At 48.5% G+C, this 18,228-nt stretch overlaps 5 protein-coding genes across 9 annotated transcripts; 2 read left to right on the top strand and 3 right to left on the bottom strand.

The window, feature by feature from the left end:
* Positions 1–1,603: 1,603 nt before the first annotated feature.
* FVEG_08184 (exocyst complex component sec8) lies at positions 1,604–5,268 on the bottom strand. Its single transcript, XM_018897031.1, has 2 exons — positions 2,477–5,268; positions 1,604–2,428 (listed from the first exon to the last, which is right to left on the bottom strand). The coding sequence occupies exons 1-2, from the start codon at positions 5,032–5,034 to the stop codon at positions 1,774–1,776; spliced, it is 3,213 nt and encodes a 1,070-aa protein (XP_018754590.1). The 5' UTR covers positions 5,035–5,268; the 3' UTR covers positions 1,604–1,773.
* Positions 5,269–5,807: 539 nt separating this feature from the next.
* Positions 5,808–7,457, bottom strand: FVEG_08183 (hypothetical protein; the record flags this gene model as incomplete). Its single annotated transcript, XM_018897030.1, has 3 exons — positions 5,808–7,161; positions 7,216–7,337; positions 7,401–7,457. 3 exons carry the CDS (start codon positions 7,455–7,457, stop codon positions 5,808–5,810), a joined length of 1,533 nt encoding a protein of 510 aa, XP_018754589.1.
* Positions 7,458–8,479: 1,022 nt separating this feature from the next.
* Positions 8,480–11,296, bottom strand: FVEG_08182 (hypothetical protein). 2 transcript variants are annotated; one of them, XM_018897028.1, is made up of 3 exons: positions 11,172–11,296; positions 10,391–11,098; positions 8,480–10,334 (listed from the first exon to the last, which is right to left on the bottom strand). In XM_018897028.1, exons 1-3 carry the CDS (start codon positions 11,265–11,267, stop codon positions 8,499–8,501), a joined length of 2,640 nt encoding a protein of 879 aa, XP_018754587.1. In that variant the 5' UTR covers positions 11,268–11,296; the 3' UTR covers positions 8,480–8,498. The 2 variants fall into 2 exon arrangements, with proteins under 2 accessions (XP_018754587.1, XP_018754588.1); XM_018897029.1 differs by having other exon boundaries at positions 10,391–11,296.
* Positions 11,297–11,480: 184 nt separating this feature from the next.
* Positions 11,481–15,066, top strand: FVEG_08181 (hypothetical protein). Its single transcript, XM_018897027.1, has one exon. It carries the CDS (start codon positions 11,591–11,593, stop codon positions 14,780–14,782), a length of 3,192 nt encoding a protein of 1,063 aa, XP_018754586.1. The 5' UTR covers positions 11,481–11,590; the 3' UTR covers positions 14,783–15,066.
* A 149-nt stretch (positions 15,067–15,215) lies between these two features.
* FVEG_08180 (hypothetical protein) lies at positions 15,216–17,665 on the top strand. Of its 4 annotated transcripts, XM_018897023.1 has the most exons (5): positions 15,216–15,487; positions 15,543–15,629; positions 15,685–15,989; positions 16,042–16,250; positions 16,301–17,665. In XM_018897023.1, exons 1-5 carry the CDS (start codon positions 15,308–15,310, stop codon positions 17,425–17,427), a joined length of 1,908 nt encoding a protein of 635 aa, XP_018754582.1. In that variant the 5' UTR covers positions 15,216–15,307; the 3' UTR covers positions 17,428–17,665. The 4 variants fall into 4 exon arrangements, with proteins under 4 accessions (XP_018754582.1, XP_018754585.1, XP_018754583.1 ...); XM_018897026.1 differs by having other exon boundaries at positions 15,543–15,989; XM_018897024.1 differs by having other exon boundaries at positions 15,216–15,629.
* Positions 17,666–18,228: the final 563 nt, after the last annotated feature.

The raw sequence follows: 18,228 nt of genomic DNA, 5'->3' as shown, positions 1-18,228 counted from the left end.
GCCATTGTCTTCCAGGCTGTAACGGTTTTCACAAACTCAATGGGCAATTCATTCAAAATATTGGGTTCTAGCATTCCTAACCACGCGTGGTCCAGCTGAAGCCCATTCGATACTCCTGAATTCCATCCTATTTCCATTCCCTTAGTTCAACTAGGTACCTACTAAGCTACAGTACAAGGCCGGGTTTGAGACGGCCAGGCGAAGGCCGCGGGGGGCTTGCATAAGGTACCTAGGCTAGGGGAGGAAAGAAAATTCAGGACCTCAACCCTAAGTGATAAAAAACACTTAGGTAAACCTAGTCTAATTTTAGGGGACCTTATACTAAGTTTATTTTGACACCCTGCATCAAGGTTTGCTGTTTTCTTGCCCCCTGAGGGTAGGGTACCTATAGAAGAGCTAGCAATGCAAGGTACCGCTCCCGCAAGCACACTATGGCCCGCTACATGTTTCGAGATTAGGTTCAGGGGCAGCCTAGGTAAGTTAGATCCAATTTTGGCTAGTCCAGGTCGCAAATGATAACGCATTGCAGAAGTTCAATGGACGACAGAGACTGAAGAGAAAACGCCGTGGCTTATTCTTGTTTTTAAGGGTCCGATATAAGTGTCTGAAACTCAATGCTGCAAAATGGACAACTACAAATACAACAATAATGGGAAATCCACGATGCGGAGACCTATGCTGCTATGGTACGTATGTGTACAGTACCTATTTCATCAACGGCCAATTGGGTACTGTGGAGCAGCTGATCGATCGATAATCCATCCCATATCATCCATATCCACCCATGTCCGTCACGTTGAACCCCGAGAGTTATCACGGACCCGAATACAGAAGCTTTAGATAAAGACATCTCGCCTCCGTTTGAGATTCGATGCTTGATCCTTCCATTACAAATTCACATCTAAGGTTCATTCTTGACCGATGATCTTAGCACCCTTGAACCCAGGTAATATGATCTCCCTAATCTCCTCCTCTGACAGTCTGACTTGTGAGGTTCAAACTTTGATGACCAGGGAAATATCTGTAGGTACCCAGATAATCTGTCCACATGCACTCCACGAAAGACCAAAAACATCTTTCAAAGTACGAGATATTGGCCCTGAATTATTCACCTACGGTTCCTCAACCTAGGTAAATTGAAGTTTCCTACTCCGTCTTGCCCGTATGCCCCGGCGAGAAGTTATATGTTTATCAACAACCCCTGCTGCTGTTGTCATTGAACAATACGGATATCACACCCGTTCCGAATCCAAATCCGTTATCGCCATGTATTCTACCATTGCCACTTCTGGCTGGGCTGCCTCATGCAGTTCCCGTCACTCACAGACGTTGCTCAAATGCGGGAGAGGAAAATAATTTCTAATTCTAGCGTCTCTGTGAGACTGCAACTGTGATGTCACTTGTTCTTGTTTCTGCTACACAAAGGATGGTCATAGGATGACAATCCCCTTCCCATTGGTCTTTGCTTGTGTCCCTCGTGGCTTTCGCATGGTTCCATACGGGTATTTGCCACGGCTCACAACAAAGGCCTGTATTTCTGTGTGTATCCGTGACAATCGATCAAGCTTGATTGCCTGCGGCAAGTTTTACGGCGATATTCAAGCAGTAATAGACAGTTTTGTTTGGTTTCATGCCTGATTCGTATAACCATTCATTACGCTTCGCTACTACCTACTTTACACATCAAATCAACCACTAACATACCTGTTCCAAGCAATCCCTCGACTCCATTGAAGCCCAGCACTTCGTGCATCACATATCGTCCTGGTCCATCTATGTCTGCCACATGTGCTCACTCAGCCCGAGCAGTTTGTCCTGCATCTGTCGCTTGGCTGCAGTGGCGATTCCTCGTTCAGGATGTGCCATAGCCTCACTATAGCAGAGCTCGACAAGTGCCTTGAGCTCGTCATACGAAAAGTTGTCTGGATCCTGCGCGCTGGTCCCTCGTTGCTGTTCTTTGTCCTCCTTTGCCTTCTCTACAATGGCGTCTGCACCTTGTTCGTATAGCGAAAAGTAATTAGCTGCACGCGCTAGGTCCACCCCTTCCTCCACGTTCTTGAGGTTCTGTTGCAGCACAAGAATGTTGAGTTGCATACGTCCACAGCCCTTGTCATTCATAGGCGACGCTTTACATGCATTGCTCACAAGATAGCAGTTTATGAGCAGCCCCAGACCCGTTCGAATAAAGGCTATCTCCTTCTCTCTGAGATACTTCACGATGGTCTCGTCAAAGAATACCAATTCCGAGTTGAGGCTTAAGATCTGGGGGTCAGGTTCACTCACTTCCTGGTCAAGCAAGTAGGGTGCCACCTTGGGGGATAAGGCAATGGACAATGAATGGACTATGCGGCACCGGATCTCCATATGGAGAGTTAGTAGCGCAGTTCCTGCGAGTTCTTCGAAAGACGACACTATGCTGTCAAACGCTCTGAACATTGATCAGTTATATGTTTGCCTATCGGGTCGCATTACTTACTGCACAGTTTCCTGCGTTAGTGGTAGTGACACAGGGCCTTCTTCTCCTGCGGTTTTGCCAGTATCGTTCATAAGAGTCCATCTTCGGCTCGAATGTCGAGGCAGGTTTTGTCGTGACGTATCTGTGTCATGCGATGTGATCTGCCGCAGGCCAGCAATTTTAACGGCAAGCCACTTCATGCTGGTGTACAATAGGCACAGGGATGAGATGGAATCTCGATCCTGAATGATGTCACCTGAGTCGAGTGGCGACTCATCTGTGAGTTCCATCAACAAGTGTATCTCCTTTTCGGCCAGTTCCCAGTCCATCTCTTCTGACATGAAAAGCTTCTTCATTGTTTCTTGTATCTCTCCTTGGTCCAGAGAGAATCGTGCCGATGACCTCAGGTTGTCGTTGCTGATCTCGGTAGCCGGATCCTGAGCTTTGACGACAAGCGTTTTGAACCAACTGAAGCAGCGGTCATAGTACCGCATCATTTGAGTGACAATCAGCGAGCTGAGTGCTTGGTCTGGTGGTATGGTTCCCAGCATACGACAGAAAGCTTTCACAACCTCGAAAAAGGCTGTTGTTCCTCGAAATACAGGCCGACGTGCTACCTGGCTCCAGGCTGGGTCTTGTGTGAATGCATCTGCCTCCCCAAAGACGGTGTCGCTCAGTTTTGCGAGTGTCTCGTCCAATTGTGGTTGAAAGACATTGACCAAGAAATTGTCCAAGAATGTTGTTAGTGTGCTTGCTGCCAGGTCTGAGCCTGGAGGGACGATGTTCTTGAGACGCTGCAGGAAGACTAACGTCGGCGGTAGTAACAAGCTCATATTGAAGACACTAGGTTCCACCAGAGATTTGTACGAGCCTGTCGTTTGATGACTGTTTCCAAACGGACCATCACTTCCTGCTCCTGCTCCTCTTCTTCCTCCCTCCTGGACATTCCGCCCTTTTCTGTCTTGCTTTCGAGATCCTAGCCCAGGAACGGCATCTTGGATGATGTTGTCCAATGCGTCATATTCACTCGTCATCTCAACAGACTTTGTATTCGCTTCAGAAAACTTGAAAAGATGCTCTCGTATGTCTTTCTTGCCATGGAGCGTATCTCCTGGGTTTGGCGAGTCGAACTGATAGACATCTGCATCGGTCGTAACATAATTATGCAGCAAAGATCTAATCTCGTTCTGGTATAGATTCCACAGCTCTTTGAAGCTTCCAAGGAGGGCACTATTGTTACCAGCGCCTTCCCTTCGGATTAGGACCTTGATAGACTCATGGAACACACGATGGCCTTCTCCAATTGCCTCAAATTTGCCATATAGAGACCAAAGGAGGTCGTAAATCACATCTGCTCGCATTTGTGTTTCACGTGTTCCGTAGACATGAAGGCCATCGCCTCTGGCTGATCCTCCTCGTAAAGAGCTGGGATGCCTTTGATCGACCTCGTTGATAGTCTCATTGACGATAGTAAAGAGCTCAACTGGGAGTCGCTGCTTAAGAGTCTCCACGGCATTTTGCAGACGTCCGAGCCTGTTTAAAGATTCCACCAGCAGTCCTACATAGTAGAATGTATCGGCTTCGGGATTTTTCATGGGATCTTCCCGGACCGTCTTGTCAACGTCAATGGCATCGAGAATAACGTGAAATGGGGCGATGGGCTTAATATCACCAAAACCTTCGGTGACGGCGCCTTGCGTCTTAGCCAAACTCTGCCATCTTTCCTGGCAATAGGGTGACTTGAGATAGAGGTGCTCGTGTAGCTCTTCTACAAGGATATCCATCAGGGCAGTCTCTTGGTTCGCAAGATAGCTCCTCAAGTCAGTAAGGGCACCAATATCGTCCAACTCAGGCTTCCGTAGCTTTCGCAACGCATTCTGAAGCACTTCCACGGCCGTCAAAAATCTCTTCTCCGATATCCTTGCCTCCAACTGATCGGGTACTGCTCGGAGGTCATCCAGTTCATTAAGAGTTTGCACCAGGGCGTCAAACTCTTGTGATGATTTTGAAAGCTTCTTCAATTCAGGATCTGTCGCGCAGAGACTTGTTTTGGAACTCGCCAGTGATTCCTTCAAGGCACGTACTCGCTTCTGCGACTGCTGAATGCTACTTTGAATTTTGTGAAATGTACCTATAGAACTGTTGAAGCCCTGGTGATGTTCATGGACGATACCCTTGAGCGACTCTTGCAGGTAGTTGTGTGATTGCTGGAACTGGGCGTATTCGTGGGCGCGACCAACCGAGCTCCTGTCGAGCAGCTGCAGCGCCAGTTGAACAGGGACGCAATCGTCTTGACACATTGCAGGCCATTCTTTTTTTATATGGTCGATAACCTCGGTGATTTGCCGTGCAGCATGAGTGTCTGCTGGTTGTGGTGGAGCTTGTACTTGTGGTATACGTGATCGGGAGGGCATCTGTCGGAGACTGGGTGGTGGTCGCGGGTGTTGGGTGGCAGGCGGTATGGCATATCGATCGCTGCCGTACCCATCTTGATACCCGGATCGGTAGTCATCGTTGGAGCGTCCAAAGTTGCCATAGCCGTTACCGTCGCGGTGAGGTCGGTCGTATCGATTCGACATGATGAGTATGAGGTTGGGAGATGGCTCGCCGACTAAGAGAAATGGGCTGTTTCGTAGCGCATCGTCGCCATACAGAAAATGACGGGTAGTGCTAAGACAGCTCTGGTAAAATAGAAGGCTCGTAGGTCTGTAATGTGCCCATATAGATAGAGTCAAGTCGTGTTCGCTGTTGCGGAAGTTAGAAGTTGGGTTGAGGGGTGGGAGCTGGTTAGGTCACATTGTGGCGCACCAGGGGAGTTCCAAGCATTGGATAGGTACCTTAAGTCACTGGGTGGGTATCTACCTTGGGTAGTACGGGGGCTGAGGACCTATAATCTTACGTACCTTAGGGTAACCAGGCACTCACTATCTGATCTAGAGATTGAACCTCAAATAGTCAACTCTAGTCACAAGGAAAGGTCGCTATCAATTCTAGCGATTAATCATAATGCCTGATTGTGAAACCACTTTTACGTTGATATACCATCAATTCAAAATAGCCTCATTACAGGTGAGCCGAGTTTGCTCGTAGGGATGCAATATCCAGAGTGGCCAAGTATAAACAGTTCCGCAATACTCAAAAGGATAATAGATTAAAAAGAGGATATCTTGACCAAACAAGACACAACGCAACAAGCTTTACTCTGCTGTCATACTTTTGGTATATAATTTTGCTCATAAGCTTATGGTCTTATAGCAAGTGACGAGACTCAGAGAAAGAGAACCGAAATGACGGTATCGAACTAAGTTCCACCACTCACCTGCCCTCGTACGCATCATTCTGTCAATATTCATCAATGAGTACCTCCGTGTGTAGCTGCTTGTGGAGGGGCAAGGTGTTGGTGATCGTCCCCTGCTGGTTTCTGTACACCAGTTTTATGAGGTCCCTCACCCGGACTGGCGTTCGGATCCTGGACTGTTGTTCCAGAAAGATCTGCTTGGGCTATCCGGCCATCCTGCACTTCGAGCTGATCCTGAAGAACAGCCCCAGGCTGTTCAGCAACTTGAATCCTTTTATCCTTTGCCAATATTGCTTTCACTAGACCACGCATTCCTTCAACTATCACATCTTGCCGGTCCCAAGCCAAGAAACCTGGAGTTCCAGGGGCTCGGTTGAGGTGCACGATGTGGTATTCCCTGTTAGCCCAGCCAGGGCAAGAGTACATGGTCTTTGCAGGACGTGGGAGTGTTCGTTGCTGCTCAGCCTGATCCTCGTCTCCAGTGAAAACGGTAATGGCAACCTTGGGTTTCTTTGTCGTCTTCTTTTCCTCCACAGGCTCGATCTCTGACGCGCATTGAGCCCAGAATCGCAGAGCAGCCTCAGGGCCAGGTAGCCATATGAGACAGGTGAGAGTGATGATGTCTTTAGGTGTAAGTTCCTTCTTGGGACCAAGAGTCCGGAGCAGTTTCAGCACATAGAGGAGGAGGCCTGTCGGAGAGTCACACAGCGCATATGACGGCGTGTTTGGTTCAAAGTCACTGCGGCTATGCTGACCCAGGTTAACAGCCGACTTCTTGCTTAACTGCGGCGTCTCCTGCTTCTGTATAGCCGAGAGGTCGTCCTTGGAGTAGCCCAGAATTGAAGAGCCAAAGAGTCGAGCAAGTTTCCATTTTAACCACTCACTGGCCGAGCCCGAAAGTGTAGGGCATGTCAGAGGAGGTGCAATAAAATGAAACCCCAGACATGATTCTGAATAGTGAATTGAAAGGTGCCGGGCCAGTCTCCAATCAATAGCAGCTGGGGAAATTGAAGCAGAGCCGGCGTTACTTCCAACGTAATGTTCGTATGATAATCTCTTCATCAAGCTGTCCAGTAGCTGAGCTGTTGTAGAAACAGGAGGTGCATTAGAAGGAAGAGCATCGCTGAAGCCCAGGCCAGGCAAGGCCGGAATCACAACATGGAACGGCTGGTTTGTACCAGCATCTTCAGGATCACTCAATGGCTGAACCAGGTGACCTAGCGACAGGTTGGTCAAAGGAAATGGAGGTATTAAGAGCAAAGGAACAGCGTTAGCATGAGGAGAGCGGGCATGAATAAAATGAAGCCGGACTGGCGTTGATGAAGTGGAAGTTTGAAAACTTGTTCTGAACTGGGCAAGAGTTTGGTTCAGCTCTTCTTCGTGATTCTGCCATGAGAATGATTCTTGCCTAGGTACTATACGTGAGCCTCGCCATGCGCAGCTCTCTCACAGAACCACTTACCAAAAGTCAACAAGAGACTCAACTTGAGGTTTTGGTTCCCACCAATCTTTTGAACGAGGTTCATGAGGCAACCGGGTAAGCTCTAGTTTCTGTCGCGTGATATCAAGATACTTGCTTGATACCTGTAAAAAAGTGAATGGTTAGTAGCTCCTCGATCGGATGGTATCTCTCGTTGAGGTACTGACACGGATACGATAAGGCTGTACCTCATCGCCGGAGTCTCCGGGTTGCTGTTGAGACATGCTCTAGTGTTGTATCAGCAGATTCAGTTCTGCTTGAGCTTGACTTTGATATGATGTAAGATGCCCCAGCTCCAGTACTGACCAAATGAAGCAGAGCGAAATTGAATAGCGTAGCAAAGGGACACTTGGAGACAGGTGAGAACCGAGAAATTAAAAAATGTGACCGACTGCGAGTTGCAACAATAAGCTGAGTTGCTTTCGTGTTAAACCGTAACCCGGCCAAAAAACCAACAGGACCTGGACCCTTACAACCCACCCTTCATTCAACAAGACCCTTGTCGCGATAGCTGCTAGAATTAAGGGACCTTGGGACGTGGCTGATGACTATTGTGGCTTTAGCGTATGGGGATCACGGCACAAATGGTCCGGGGCAGCTTTTGATTGGCAGTGAAAGTGAAGCTCCCCGGTCGGTGGTGGCGGTGCGTACGAGTCCCCTTGCACCCTTCGGAAATGATCACTCCAGGCATTAGACGTGGCTTTGCTGGCTTAAATCACGTTGTTTGCCTACTTCTGCCAACTTTTGCTTTTGAAAACAAGGAATCCAATCGGTGTGGAACTGGAGGGTGTAGGGTGTTTCCTGGATCCTGTTGGCTGTGGCTGGTCCTGAGTCAAATTAGCCACCTCCATCTCGACGCGCCACATGTTAGCTACTGCGCCAGTTGTCAAAACTTGAAACACCAGCTGATGAGATGAGGACGAACAGCGCATGTGATTATGTGCATAGTAGAAAACAGCATGAACTGAGCCGCTCTGATGCAAATGCGAGTTTTTGATTGACTCCAGTCCATACCCAAACGCCTGTTTCTATACTACCACGCCAATTCGCTTTCCATGCACCATTCGTTCTCTTATCCTACACGATGAACACTGTTGGAATCAACAGTGGCAGATCGTGAAACAATAGCCTCATGCTAGCAGCTGCTTAGCTTTAGGACCCAGCGCTCTCTCTTCAAGGAGAAGTTGCCAAACAGTGCAGAAAGTACTAATTGCTCAAATAAGGGATTGAGCAAGCGCCCCCATTGAACTCTCCGTGTGTCCTCCTTAATTGTTTCGCTGTGGTGGCTGGCTGTTTCCCTGCGGCCCGCCCCGGAGGTTGATCTGCCCTATCCGCGAGACAATGTTGCTACCTACAGCGTCAACAGCACCTCGAGGGGATGTTAGTGTTGGGCCCTCTGGGGCTGTCTCTTGGACCCTGAAAAGCTTGATAGCGGTGCCATTCCATATGCCCATGGTTCCTCTGGAAACTTGCATCTCGGTTGTAAAGATAACCCCCCATAGCAGAGACTCATACCAACCCAACGCGAGCTGGGACCATTCAAAAGAATGTACACGGGGAGCCGATGGCTCAATGCCAACAACATGGACACATGAAATTCGTCGCAGCGTTTCTGGTGTTGGCATATCGGCTGTCAACTCTTGTCGCGGCAAGAGGGCAGACACCTGTTGAATGACTGCCAGGATTGTGTGGAGAGGCAGCTCGAGCAGCCAGCTGTCGATCCAGTGGGCCGAAGGCTCAAATGCCCCTGCCTGTGATTGTCCTGTTATTGAGCGCCCGCCTAGGCTGGTGGTGCTGTTTTGCCGCGAGAAGGTGGGAACACCCGCTGGCATCTTGCCACGAGCCTTCTCGGACATCCCTCGCAATTGAGTTGGGACGGCATCCTCAACGTTGGGGGTCGATGACCTCCGGGACGGGGCTTCACTTGACGTTGACCGTGCAGGAGTCTCTTGCTGTTCCTCGTCGTCACTATCATCGTCATCGTCTTCGTCGTCATCGTCATCGTCTCCAATCGCGAAGGCACCGTCTTCAGGAACCTCTTCCAATGACGAGTGCCGTGGCTGGGCGCTGTTTGGACTCCTCAAGCTGTCAACTGAGCTGCGCACAGATGCAGCATCAAATGGATCAAAATGGTGTCCAGAATCCTTTCTTCTTCTGTTTCTTCTCTCAATTTCCTCTTGGCCACTCTCCAGGGTGAATGAGCGCAAGGCTTCAACCCTCTTCTTGTTTTTGAGGATAGTAAATACTAACTCAGGATTCTTTTGGTATTTATTCTCCAGTATCGAGCTAATGGATTCCAGCAATGAGTGGAGCAGAGCGTGATTAGTCTCATTTGCAAGTAAAAACGAGGGCGAGGACATGGAAGAGAACAGCTGCATCAGTTTTGAGCTGCTAGTGCTGCTCAGCCCCTCAAGATAAGGTGCGATGTTATTAATCACCGCCAACAGAGCTGGGTATATCGCCGATAGCTTCCCTTGACTTGTCGTGATCAGATTGTAGATTGAGTGGATAAGAAAATCCGCATAGGTCCCTCGGAATCCCGGTACACGAATAGACATTGGTAGACTCTCCTGCCCCTCGAAATACTTGTTCAAGTTGACGCCAAAGTTAGTCTCCACGCTTAGAGTCTGGAGCAAGAAAGCGCACATGCGCACAACTCCTTGCTTGGTAGCATCATTCTTATACTCAAGAGCATAGAACAGGGCTAGGACAACAAAATCATGCGCTCTTTCGGTGTCCACGATGAAAGATCGAAACCTTTTGTTGCATTGAAGGATCTCCCAGAATAACATTAGTATTTCAGGGGCAAAGTGGCCAGATGACTGAGAACCTGGAAGATATGAAGTCTTCTCTTGAAGCGGCTGGTTTAGAATTCGAGTCATCCCGTCCACAATAAACTGAAAATCTTGGGGCCGGTGGAGTCGGCCTAGAAAGTGACGATAAGAGTGTTTAGGCGATGGGTTCTCTGGGTTCTCGGGAATAGGGTACAACAAGAGCACCAAGAGGAACTGTAGTGAGTATGTCACAAGCATTTGCTTGCCATCCTTGAATACAAGGGTGTTATAAGGTACGCGCCACGTAGCAGGGTTGTATTTCAACGTCTATAAGTGAAGTTAGCATCAGCACCTCGAAGCTGAGAGATCCCAGGTGGACCAACTGTGTTGAGTAGGGAACATAGCACCGAGAGCACGACTTGCTTGTCTGGACAAGCGCATAAGTGTGTTAACGTCCGTACGCCGTTCTGTGGCAGGACACCAGCAGTCATGTACAGGCTCTGGCCAGAAAGCGTCAAGAGAAGTCGCAGAATCTCTGATCGATTACTTTCATATTCTTTTGTTGTTGCAACAGCTGTGTTGCAACCCACCCCACTCTGCCAAATCGCATAGCTAACTTTCGGTCGGCCATTGGGTTGTCGTGGTAAAGTAAGATCAGAAAAAAATAGCAGATCGACCAGCGTGTCCACCAGCTCTTCGGCGAGTGGCTTGACCTCCTCGAATTCGGCAGTTTGCGTCTTGCGCTCGGCCTCCTGGGCTTCGTCAAAGAGGATCTCGTTGGCGATCGCACCGTGCCGAGTGCGTTTCCTTCGTTGAGCCCAGAAGAATTGTTGCTCCCAGTCACTGAGAGATTCCTTTTCGTATAAGTAAGGCAAGACACGTGTGAGTACTCGGATACAGTTCAGGGCCTCGCGTTCTGGAGCAAGTTCAGGATCAGGGAAAGATGGGTGATGACGTAGTATGAATAGACGAGAAGTGATGGCTAGGATAAGGGTTTCTAGGTTTTCGAGTGCTCGATCCCGAGTTCTTCGAATATCGGCAGGTGTGAATAAACTAAAGACATCCTCAGAAGACTCAGGAAGCTCCCAAAACTGCGTGATATCATGTCAGTAAACGAGTTATCCATGGAAAGGTAAAGTAGGACTTTGGGTGGAGCAGACGAACAGAGGTCCAGTATGCATCATCCGCTGGGATATGCCGTTCTTCTGATAAACGAAAAATGCCCCGTTTGAAAACGAGCTTCGAATCACTCGCGCCCATTGTTATCGCATGAGAAGATGCGGCGAGAGTCTCTGCGGTGGGTGTCCTCTTGAACCTTTAACGTTTGGAAGGCTCCGGAAATGACGAAGTGCTGGGGCTAATGGTTAAGGTAGTAGGCAGGTGCATGCAATGGATCCCCAAGGTAGGTACCTTAGTGATTGACCAATCACGTGTCATACCATGCATTGTCCGACCCGACATTATACCGGAGCCGTTGATGATTCAATATTTTTTTTCTGGATCAGCGTCACTTGCGAAGTCCTTCCATCTTTGGTTTTGGCCAACTTTCTCCAAAGTTGATCGACTTCGTCAAAGACGCCCCGATGCTTCGACTACGGCGTGGGATACCCCCAGCGGCCACGTTTGCACATATCTGCCGGCCCCATCTACGATGCCCGCGACAATGTTCACCCCTCCGGTTATTTGCGACAGAGACTAGCCCAGACGACACTTCAATTCCCACGCCGAAACCCACCCCTGTTTCCGAAGATGCACTCAATTCAAAGAAGAACGCCTCGGAAAAGACAGGAAAGGGAGCGAAAGTCACGGAAAGGAAAAAAGAGGACAAAAAGAGAAGAGCTGCTCGTCTTGAAGTGAAAGGATCTACAGAGGGGACTACTGAAACCGATATCAGCGATGCATTGGCTGTGGCTAAGAGAGTCTATGGCATCGACAAGTCGAAGAAAAGGAAGAAAACTAAGGGGTCCAAGTCAAGTAGTCCAAGCGAACAACAGAGGACTGATAAAGCCGACTCATCAGAGGCCAGCTCTGGGGCAGTTGATCAGCAGACTGGTGCCTGGGCATCACTTAAAGAGAAGTTGCAACAAGAGCTGGCTACAGAACCTTCGAAACCCCAGAACGCCCCCCAAGAAGATCATACCACTCCCTCCCCCGAACCGGATCAGCATACCATAGCAAATAGTCATGAGACAGAGCCCAGTACAGCAGCTCCACCATCGAAGAAGAAGAAGCCGAAGGCTGTCAAAAGGCAGAAGAAGGCTTTGCCTCCAGTGTACACCATCATGCCCCAACACCTCAAGCTGAAAGCAGTTGAAGAGGCATCCAGGAGAAGCGTCCCCACGCTAGCCCACCAGCTCGACAAGGTTCTTTTCAATGGCGGACCCTACCAGCTTCAAGATCAGCGGACCCGGGTTTACAACTTTGACCCATACCTTGCTTCAATCATGCCCGTTGATGAGTTTGATTTCGACGCTCTGAAAGAGTATGTGACATCCTCCAAGGACAGTCGGTTGACAGACTTGTGTGCCAAATATAAGAAGAAGTACTGCGGTTCAACATCTAGTATGACGGCCATGCTCTCCCAATTCCACTTTCTTCTCTCAGCGTGGAGGCCCTTAAGTTTCAGACACTTGTCCCGCTCTTTCAAGGTCGAGTATGATACGTTCACCGCGCTGACCAGAGGTCCTGCTGCCGCATTCGCCCGTTATAAAGATGGTGTGTATGCTATTGACGCCGACAAAGAATTTGACACAGCCAACGTTCTGAGCATGCTCGGGAAATCAATGGAAAAGCTTCTCACTCTCAACAAACCCCACTTCGAAAAGTACCGGAGAAGCCGTTCGCATGAATTATCCGAAGAGGAGAAAAATGCCGACGAAGCATTCCATTTCTCCACGCTGGGTGATTTTATGATGCGATCACAGCTGGATGCTTATGATCCACGACTTCCAGGAACAGGCATGTTTGATCTGAAAACCCGTGCAGTAGTTTCCATCCGCATGGATGTAGACGGCTATCAAAAAGGCGTTGGATATGAGATTCGTAGCCGTTTCGGTACTTGGGAGTCTTTCGAACGTGAGTACTACGACATGATCAGAGCGGCGTTCCTCAAGTATTCTTTGCAAGTGCGCATGGGCCGAATGGATGGTATATTCGTTGCTTTCCATAACACACAACGAATATTTGGTTTCCAGTATATTAGCCTCGAGGAAATGGACGAGGCTCTTCATGGAACTGCGAACCGCAGTGTGGGAAACGAGGAGTTTAAAGTCAGTGTCAAACTCTTGAACGATCTTTTGGACAGAGCTACGAAGCGTTTCCCTAAGAAGTCACTTCGCTTACACATCGAGACTCGGCCAACAAACCCCCCCTTGACTTATTTCTTTGCCGAGCCTGTCAGCGATGAAGAGATGCAAAAAACCCAGGAGAAGGGGAGTGAAGCCGTGGCTATGTTTAAAGACAACATGTTGCGTATTCCACCGGATGAAGAGAACAGCCGAATGAGTGACGAAGCCGAGCCCCAGACTAAGAAAGATACTCAAAAGTTATCATCGACCGAAAGACAGAAGTCGTGGGATGAGATGATGGCCAAGGTCGACCAAACTGTGGAGGATGACGCCGCCGGCTTGGATAGTGTGCGAGAAGCTATCGAACAAGCTCTTGAGCAAAGTGGTTTGCTGACTGGGAAGCCTGAGCTGGAGAGAGAAACCTACATCAACGAACTTGTCCAGGCTTTGACCGAAGAGTTGAAGGACAACAAGGAAGCAGCCAGTGAACTTGAAGACACAACTCAACAGGGTTCAGCAGAAGACGACGCACTGAATACGAGTGAAGCCTCTTCCGAAACTGAGGATGCACTGCCCCCATCCTTTGAGGCATCTGAAGGCGACAATTTCAATAATGACATGGATTCTAAAGATGTGGAATACGCTGGTAAAGAGACACAGTCTGGCCTCACTGAAGCCGTTGAGACTAGGGCTGAGGATGAAGGGCCTAGTTCCATACTTAGCGACGCTGTCGATGGAAAAGACATCTCATTAAACAGCGACGACTCAGCAGATGCTACTCTCAAGGACCTTATCATCAAGTTTGCCCAAGGCGTTGACAACAACCAGAGCAATCTGGGGACATTTGAGCGAGTTTTGTCGGAATTGGTGCGAGATCAGAAGGAGCCGATTAGCGAGGTTGATGAAAGCAACACAGCTACCATTGACGTTTCTTCAGCAGAATCTGTTCAGACCTGTGGAGCAGACAAGCCTTCACTGACAGAAGAAGCAAGATCCGACGAAGAAAGTGAGAGCATGCCAAAGAAGGATATTCTCGGTTTGTATGTCACAGTCCGCAACATGGTCGACGGCGAGGTCGTGGAACGTATCTCCTGCTCCGACCATGAGGAACCAATCAACTGGAAAGTGGAATACACAGTCGTGGAGCTTCAATCAGACAGAGCGCGTAAGATTTTGAAGGAACTCAAGAAGCGCAGGAAGAAGGCGCTTGTATCAACCCCTGAGGATCGCGAGAGGGAATGGCACAGAATGTGGGGAGGAACATTACCGGAACGCACAGAAGCTGGGAGGAAGTACAGAGACTCGGTCATGCAGAGGGAGAAACAGACAGGGGTTAAGCTTGCATGGGAAGCTGACGCAAGAAATAAGACCAACATGAACAAGCGGAAAGAGGCGCATTTGCGTCAGAAGGGCTCGGAAAAGAAAGGTCGGTCGAAGGGGAAGACGAAGACGAAGAAGGAGGAAAAGACATCTCTGATAAAGGAGTAGCACAGGCCAGCTGCAAAAAGAGGAATGCTATGGATATCCAAAAGCCTGCTTGAATTGGAGCGAGGTGCTCCTTGTATCATTATCTATGGCGCAGATGTATAACTCATCATCATCGGTCTTGTATATTACATTTTTCTGGTTTTAAGGCATGAAAAGAGCTGTACGAAATAGATGTATGTATGGATATGAATAAGAAATAATCACGCACCTACTGTGTACGTTGCTCCTCTGCCAACCTCCTTGATGGACGGGATTTGAGACCGCTGCTGGAGACGAGACATGGGCCAGCCAGTGGTGACGTTTTCCTCTGTCAACCTTCGTGCATTATGCACTCCTGTGATTGCTTTAATTGGGTCATGTGGCTGTTATAGTGGTGACACTAAGCCGATTTTGGAGATGATTTGTCTAAGATGGCAGTAAGTTGATGGTCTCTCGAGCTCACTAAACAAGTTCAATGCATACCTTGTTCTCTATTTCGCCATTACTGAGATCAACAGTTTTCTCCTTTCTTTCGCTTCGACAAATATGCGCTTATTAACAACCCTCCTACCCTGTCTTGGAGTCATAACAACGGTTATCGGAACTGACGGACAGGCTGTCGTGGCTCAAGGTCTCAATGAACACCAAAAGATTTTGTATACAAATGACTGGGCAGATCGAATATGGAAACAAATACAGAGTGTGTCGTCTTGTTCGGGATGTCAGGCAAGTCGCAGCTGGTCATCAATGTGATTATAAAGAGCTAAAGATGACGATGCAGGGCCTTTTATTGACTTTCAAGAGCCTTGCGAATCTGGGTGATCGACACTTTATCACCACACTACAGGATGTATGCAAAAAGTCAAAGGTAGCAAGCCTAATACGCTCTTATGAGATACAAAACTCGATTTAACAAATTCAAGGTCCAAGATGCAGATGTTTGTGATGGAACCATTGAGCTTCAAGGGCCTATTATAGCCGAGGCGTTGAGAAACGTTGCCATCCGCTCAAAGACTTCGCAGCATTTTTGCGTAACATTTCTAGGTCTCTGCCACTATCCTACTATAGACGAATGGGAAGTCCCTGTGCCTCCTGATCACTTGCGCCGAAAGCGTCCAGTCTCGAGTGGAAGAGACCCTATCAGAGTTGTTCACTATTCCGATATACATGTTGACCAGCTCTACACTGAAGGGTCGAATTCAGAGTGTAACAAGCCCATATGCTGCAGGTTAGTTAACGCTTTCCCCAGTGCTTGTGGTGCTGTTCGTTGACTTGAGAAGACCTTTCACAGAAAATGACGAGCCCGGGAGAGCGGTATCCCCAGCAGGACCATATGGAGAACATACTTGTGACTCTCCTGCTTCTCTTGAGCATAGCATGTATGAAGCAATCAGAAAGTTGGTACCCGACGCCGCTTTCACGATTTTTACCGGAGACATTATCGATCATTCAATCTGGAACACATCTTGGGACTATAATGAGCACCAAAGTGAGCGTCCTTGACTCAAATACTTCACCTATAAAAACTAACCTATCAAGTTATTCGGTCATATGAGCATATGGATAGACATCTCGGTATAGTCTACGGAACAGCTGGCAACCACGAGTCCCATCCCACCAACGCCTACCAGCCTAGTTCCGTCGGTGACGCATCCTCATGGATCTACGACCTTCTCGCAGGGTCCTGGTCTCGTTGGATTGGACATGAATCAGCCTCTACGGCAGCAAGAATCGGCTCTTATTCAACCAAATATCCCCATGGTAACCTGCGAGTCATCTCTCTCAACACAAATCTATTCTACCGGGGAAACTTCTGGCTTTTTCAGAGGAAGATGCTGCGCGATCCCAGCGGTCAGATCGATTGGCTTGTTGAAGAACTCCACGCTGCTGAGAAAGCTGGAGAGCGTGTCTATATTATTGGGCATATGCCGCTGGGGGACCGGAATGCCTTCCACGATCAGTCGAATTATCTGAACCAGGTAGTGAACCGATACTCAGCAACCATCGCAGCCATGTTCTTTGGTCACACCCACAGAGATCACTTTCAGATTACATACAATGATGCTTCAGGCAAGACTTTTAACAATGCTCTAATAACATCGTATGTCGGTCCCTCGCTCACTCCCATGTCGGGAATGCCCTCTTTTCGTGTCTACGATGTTGATCCTGTGACCTTCGCCGTTCTCGATGCAACTACCTACAGCGCCGACATGACGTCTCCTACATACCAGACCCAAGGCCCCGTGTGGGAAAAGTATTACTCCGCAAAGGAGACATATGGCCCACTCACAAACCCTCCCCTAATCGACGATACGGCGGAGCTCACTGCCTCATTCTGGCACAACGTCACCGAGGTCTTCGAGAAAAATCAGACGGCTTTTGACGAATACATGTTACGTCTCAGTAGAGGCTGGGTACAGCCAGAATGCACCGGCGAATGTCGGTCGGCGCAGATCTGTATGCTACGAGCGGCACGGAGCCAGGATGGCTGTGACGTATCAACACTTGGTTCCTCATACCATGCAAGGATGCAAAATGTTGCAGAAAGGGACGAGTGTGGCATCTCGGTCTTGCAAGCAACTTTTTCAGCCTTGGTGGCCAAAGAGGGTGTTTTGAAAATTCTGCAAGAGATTTTGGTAGGCCTGAATGTGAAGCTGCATGGATGACCAAATATGTCTATCGTGGCAAGAATGGTACTCAAGGCCCTTTTCTCAATCCTTCAGGATGCGGTCTAGATATCACAGATACGATACAGGATAAAGCAGTATATTTCTAGACTTACGTGTGGTCTATACCCGCGGACGAATACCGCAACTGGCATTGCCACTTGATTAGAGCTTTACCAAAGGACCTATAAGTTTTCTCTCGTTATACTCCATCACCGCCAGATCATGGAGTCTTTCTCTGTTGAGTTCCAAAGTGGCTTCCATGGGAGGCCGAAAACCTCGATGTGCTCAAATACGTCCCTTGGCTTTCTTGTGACCCTTTTCCTGGTACAGTTCCCAGATCTTAAAGTCCATCTACCAGGCAGATCACACTGAGATGAGCTCTTTGTCTGGTATCCAGCAACAGTTACCAGTCCGTGTTTTGTTTTCACTCGTACGTCTTGCAGTGGCAATCACTATTGCCACTATATCATGTTCTTTTAACCGAAAACTGGACTTATGTTCATGCAAAAATTACTCGTGATAACTTCTAATCGCAACTATGCGTATCGCCCCAACATCTCCAAGCCTCTGCATCCCCATTCTCATCATTCTCGTAACCGTCGAGATATGTCAACTTTTTCCTAGATCATACCTTTAAATCTTAAAGTGGTCCATATAACGGTTCTATTAGGGCACACAACAACAGGGATTTCGTCTTAATATTGGCCAAATTTGGTGTATATTGCAACCACTTGGGTTATTCCATATCTTCGACAGACTCTCTAGGCTTCGCATTCCGTACTACAGTCTTAACACCCT

The sequence above is a fragment of the Fusarium verticillioides genome, chromosome 3, assembly GCF_000149555.1.
Source record: "Fusarium verticillioides 7600 chromosome 3, whole genome shotgun sequence".
Taxonomy (NCBI): domain Eukaryota; kingdom Fungi; phylum Ascomycota; class Sordariomycetes; order Hypocreales; family Nectriaceae; genus Fusarium; species Fusarium verticillioides.
The sequence above is the reverse complement of the archived record's forward strand: the minus strand, read 5'-3'. Positions and strand labels throughout refer to the sequence as shown.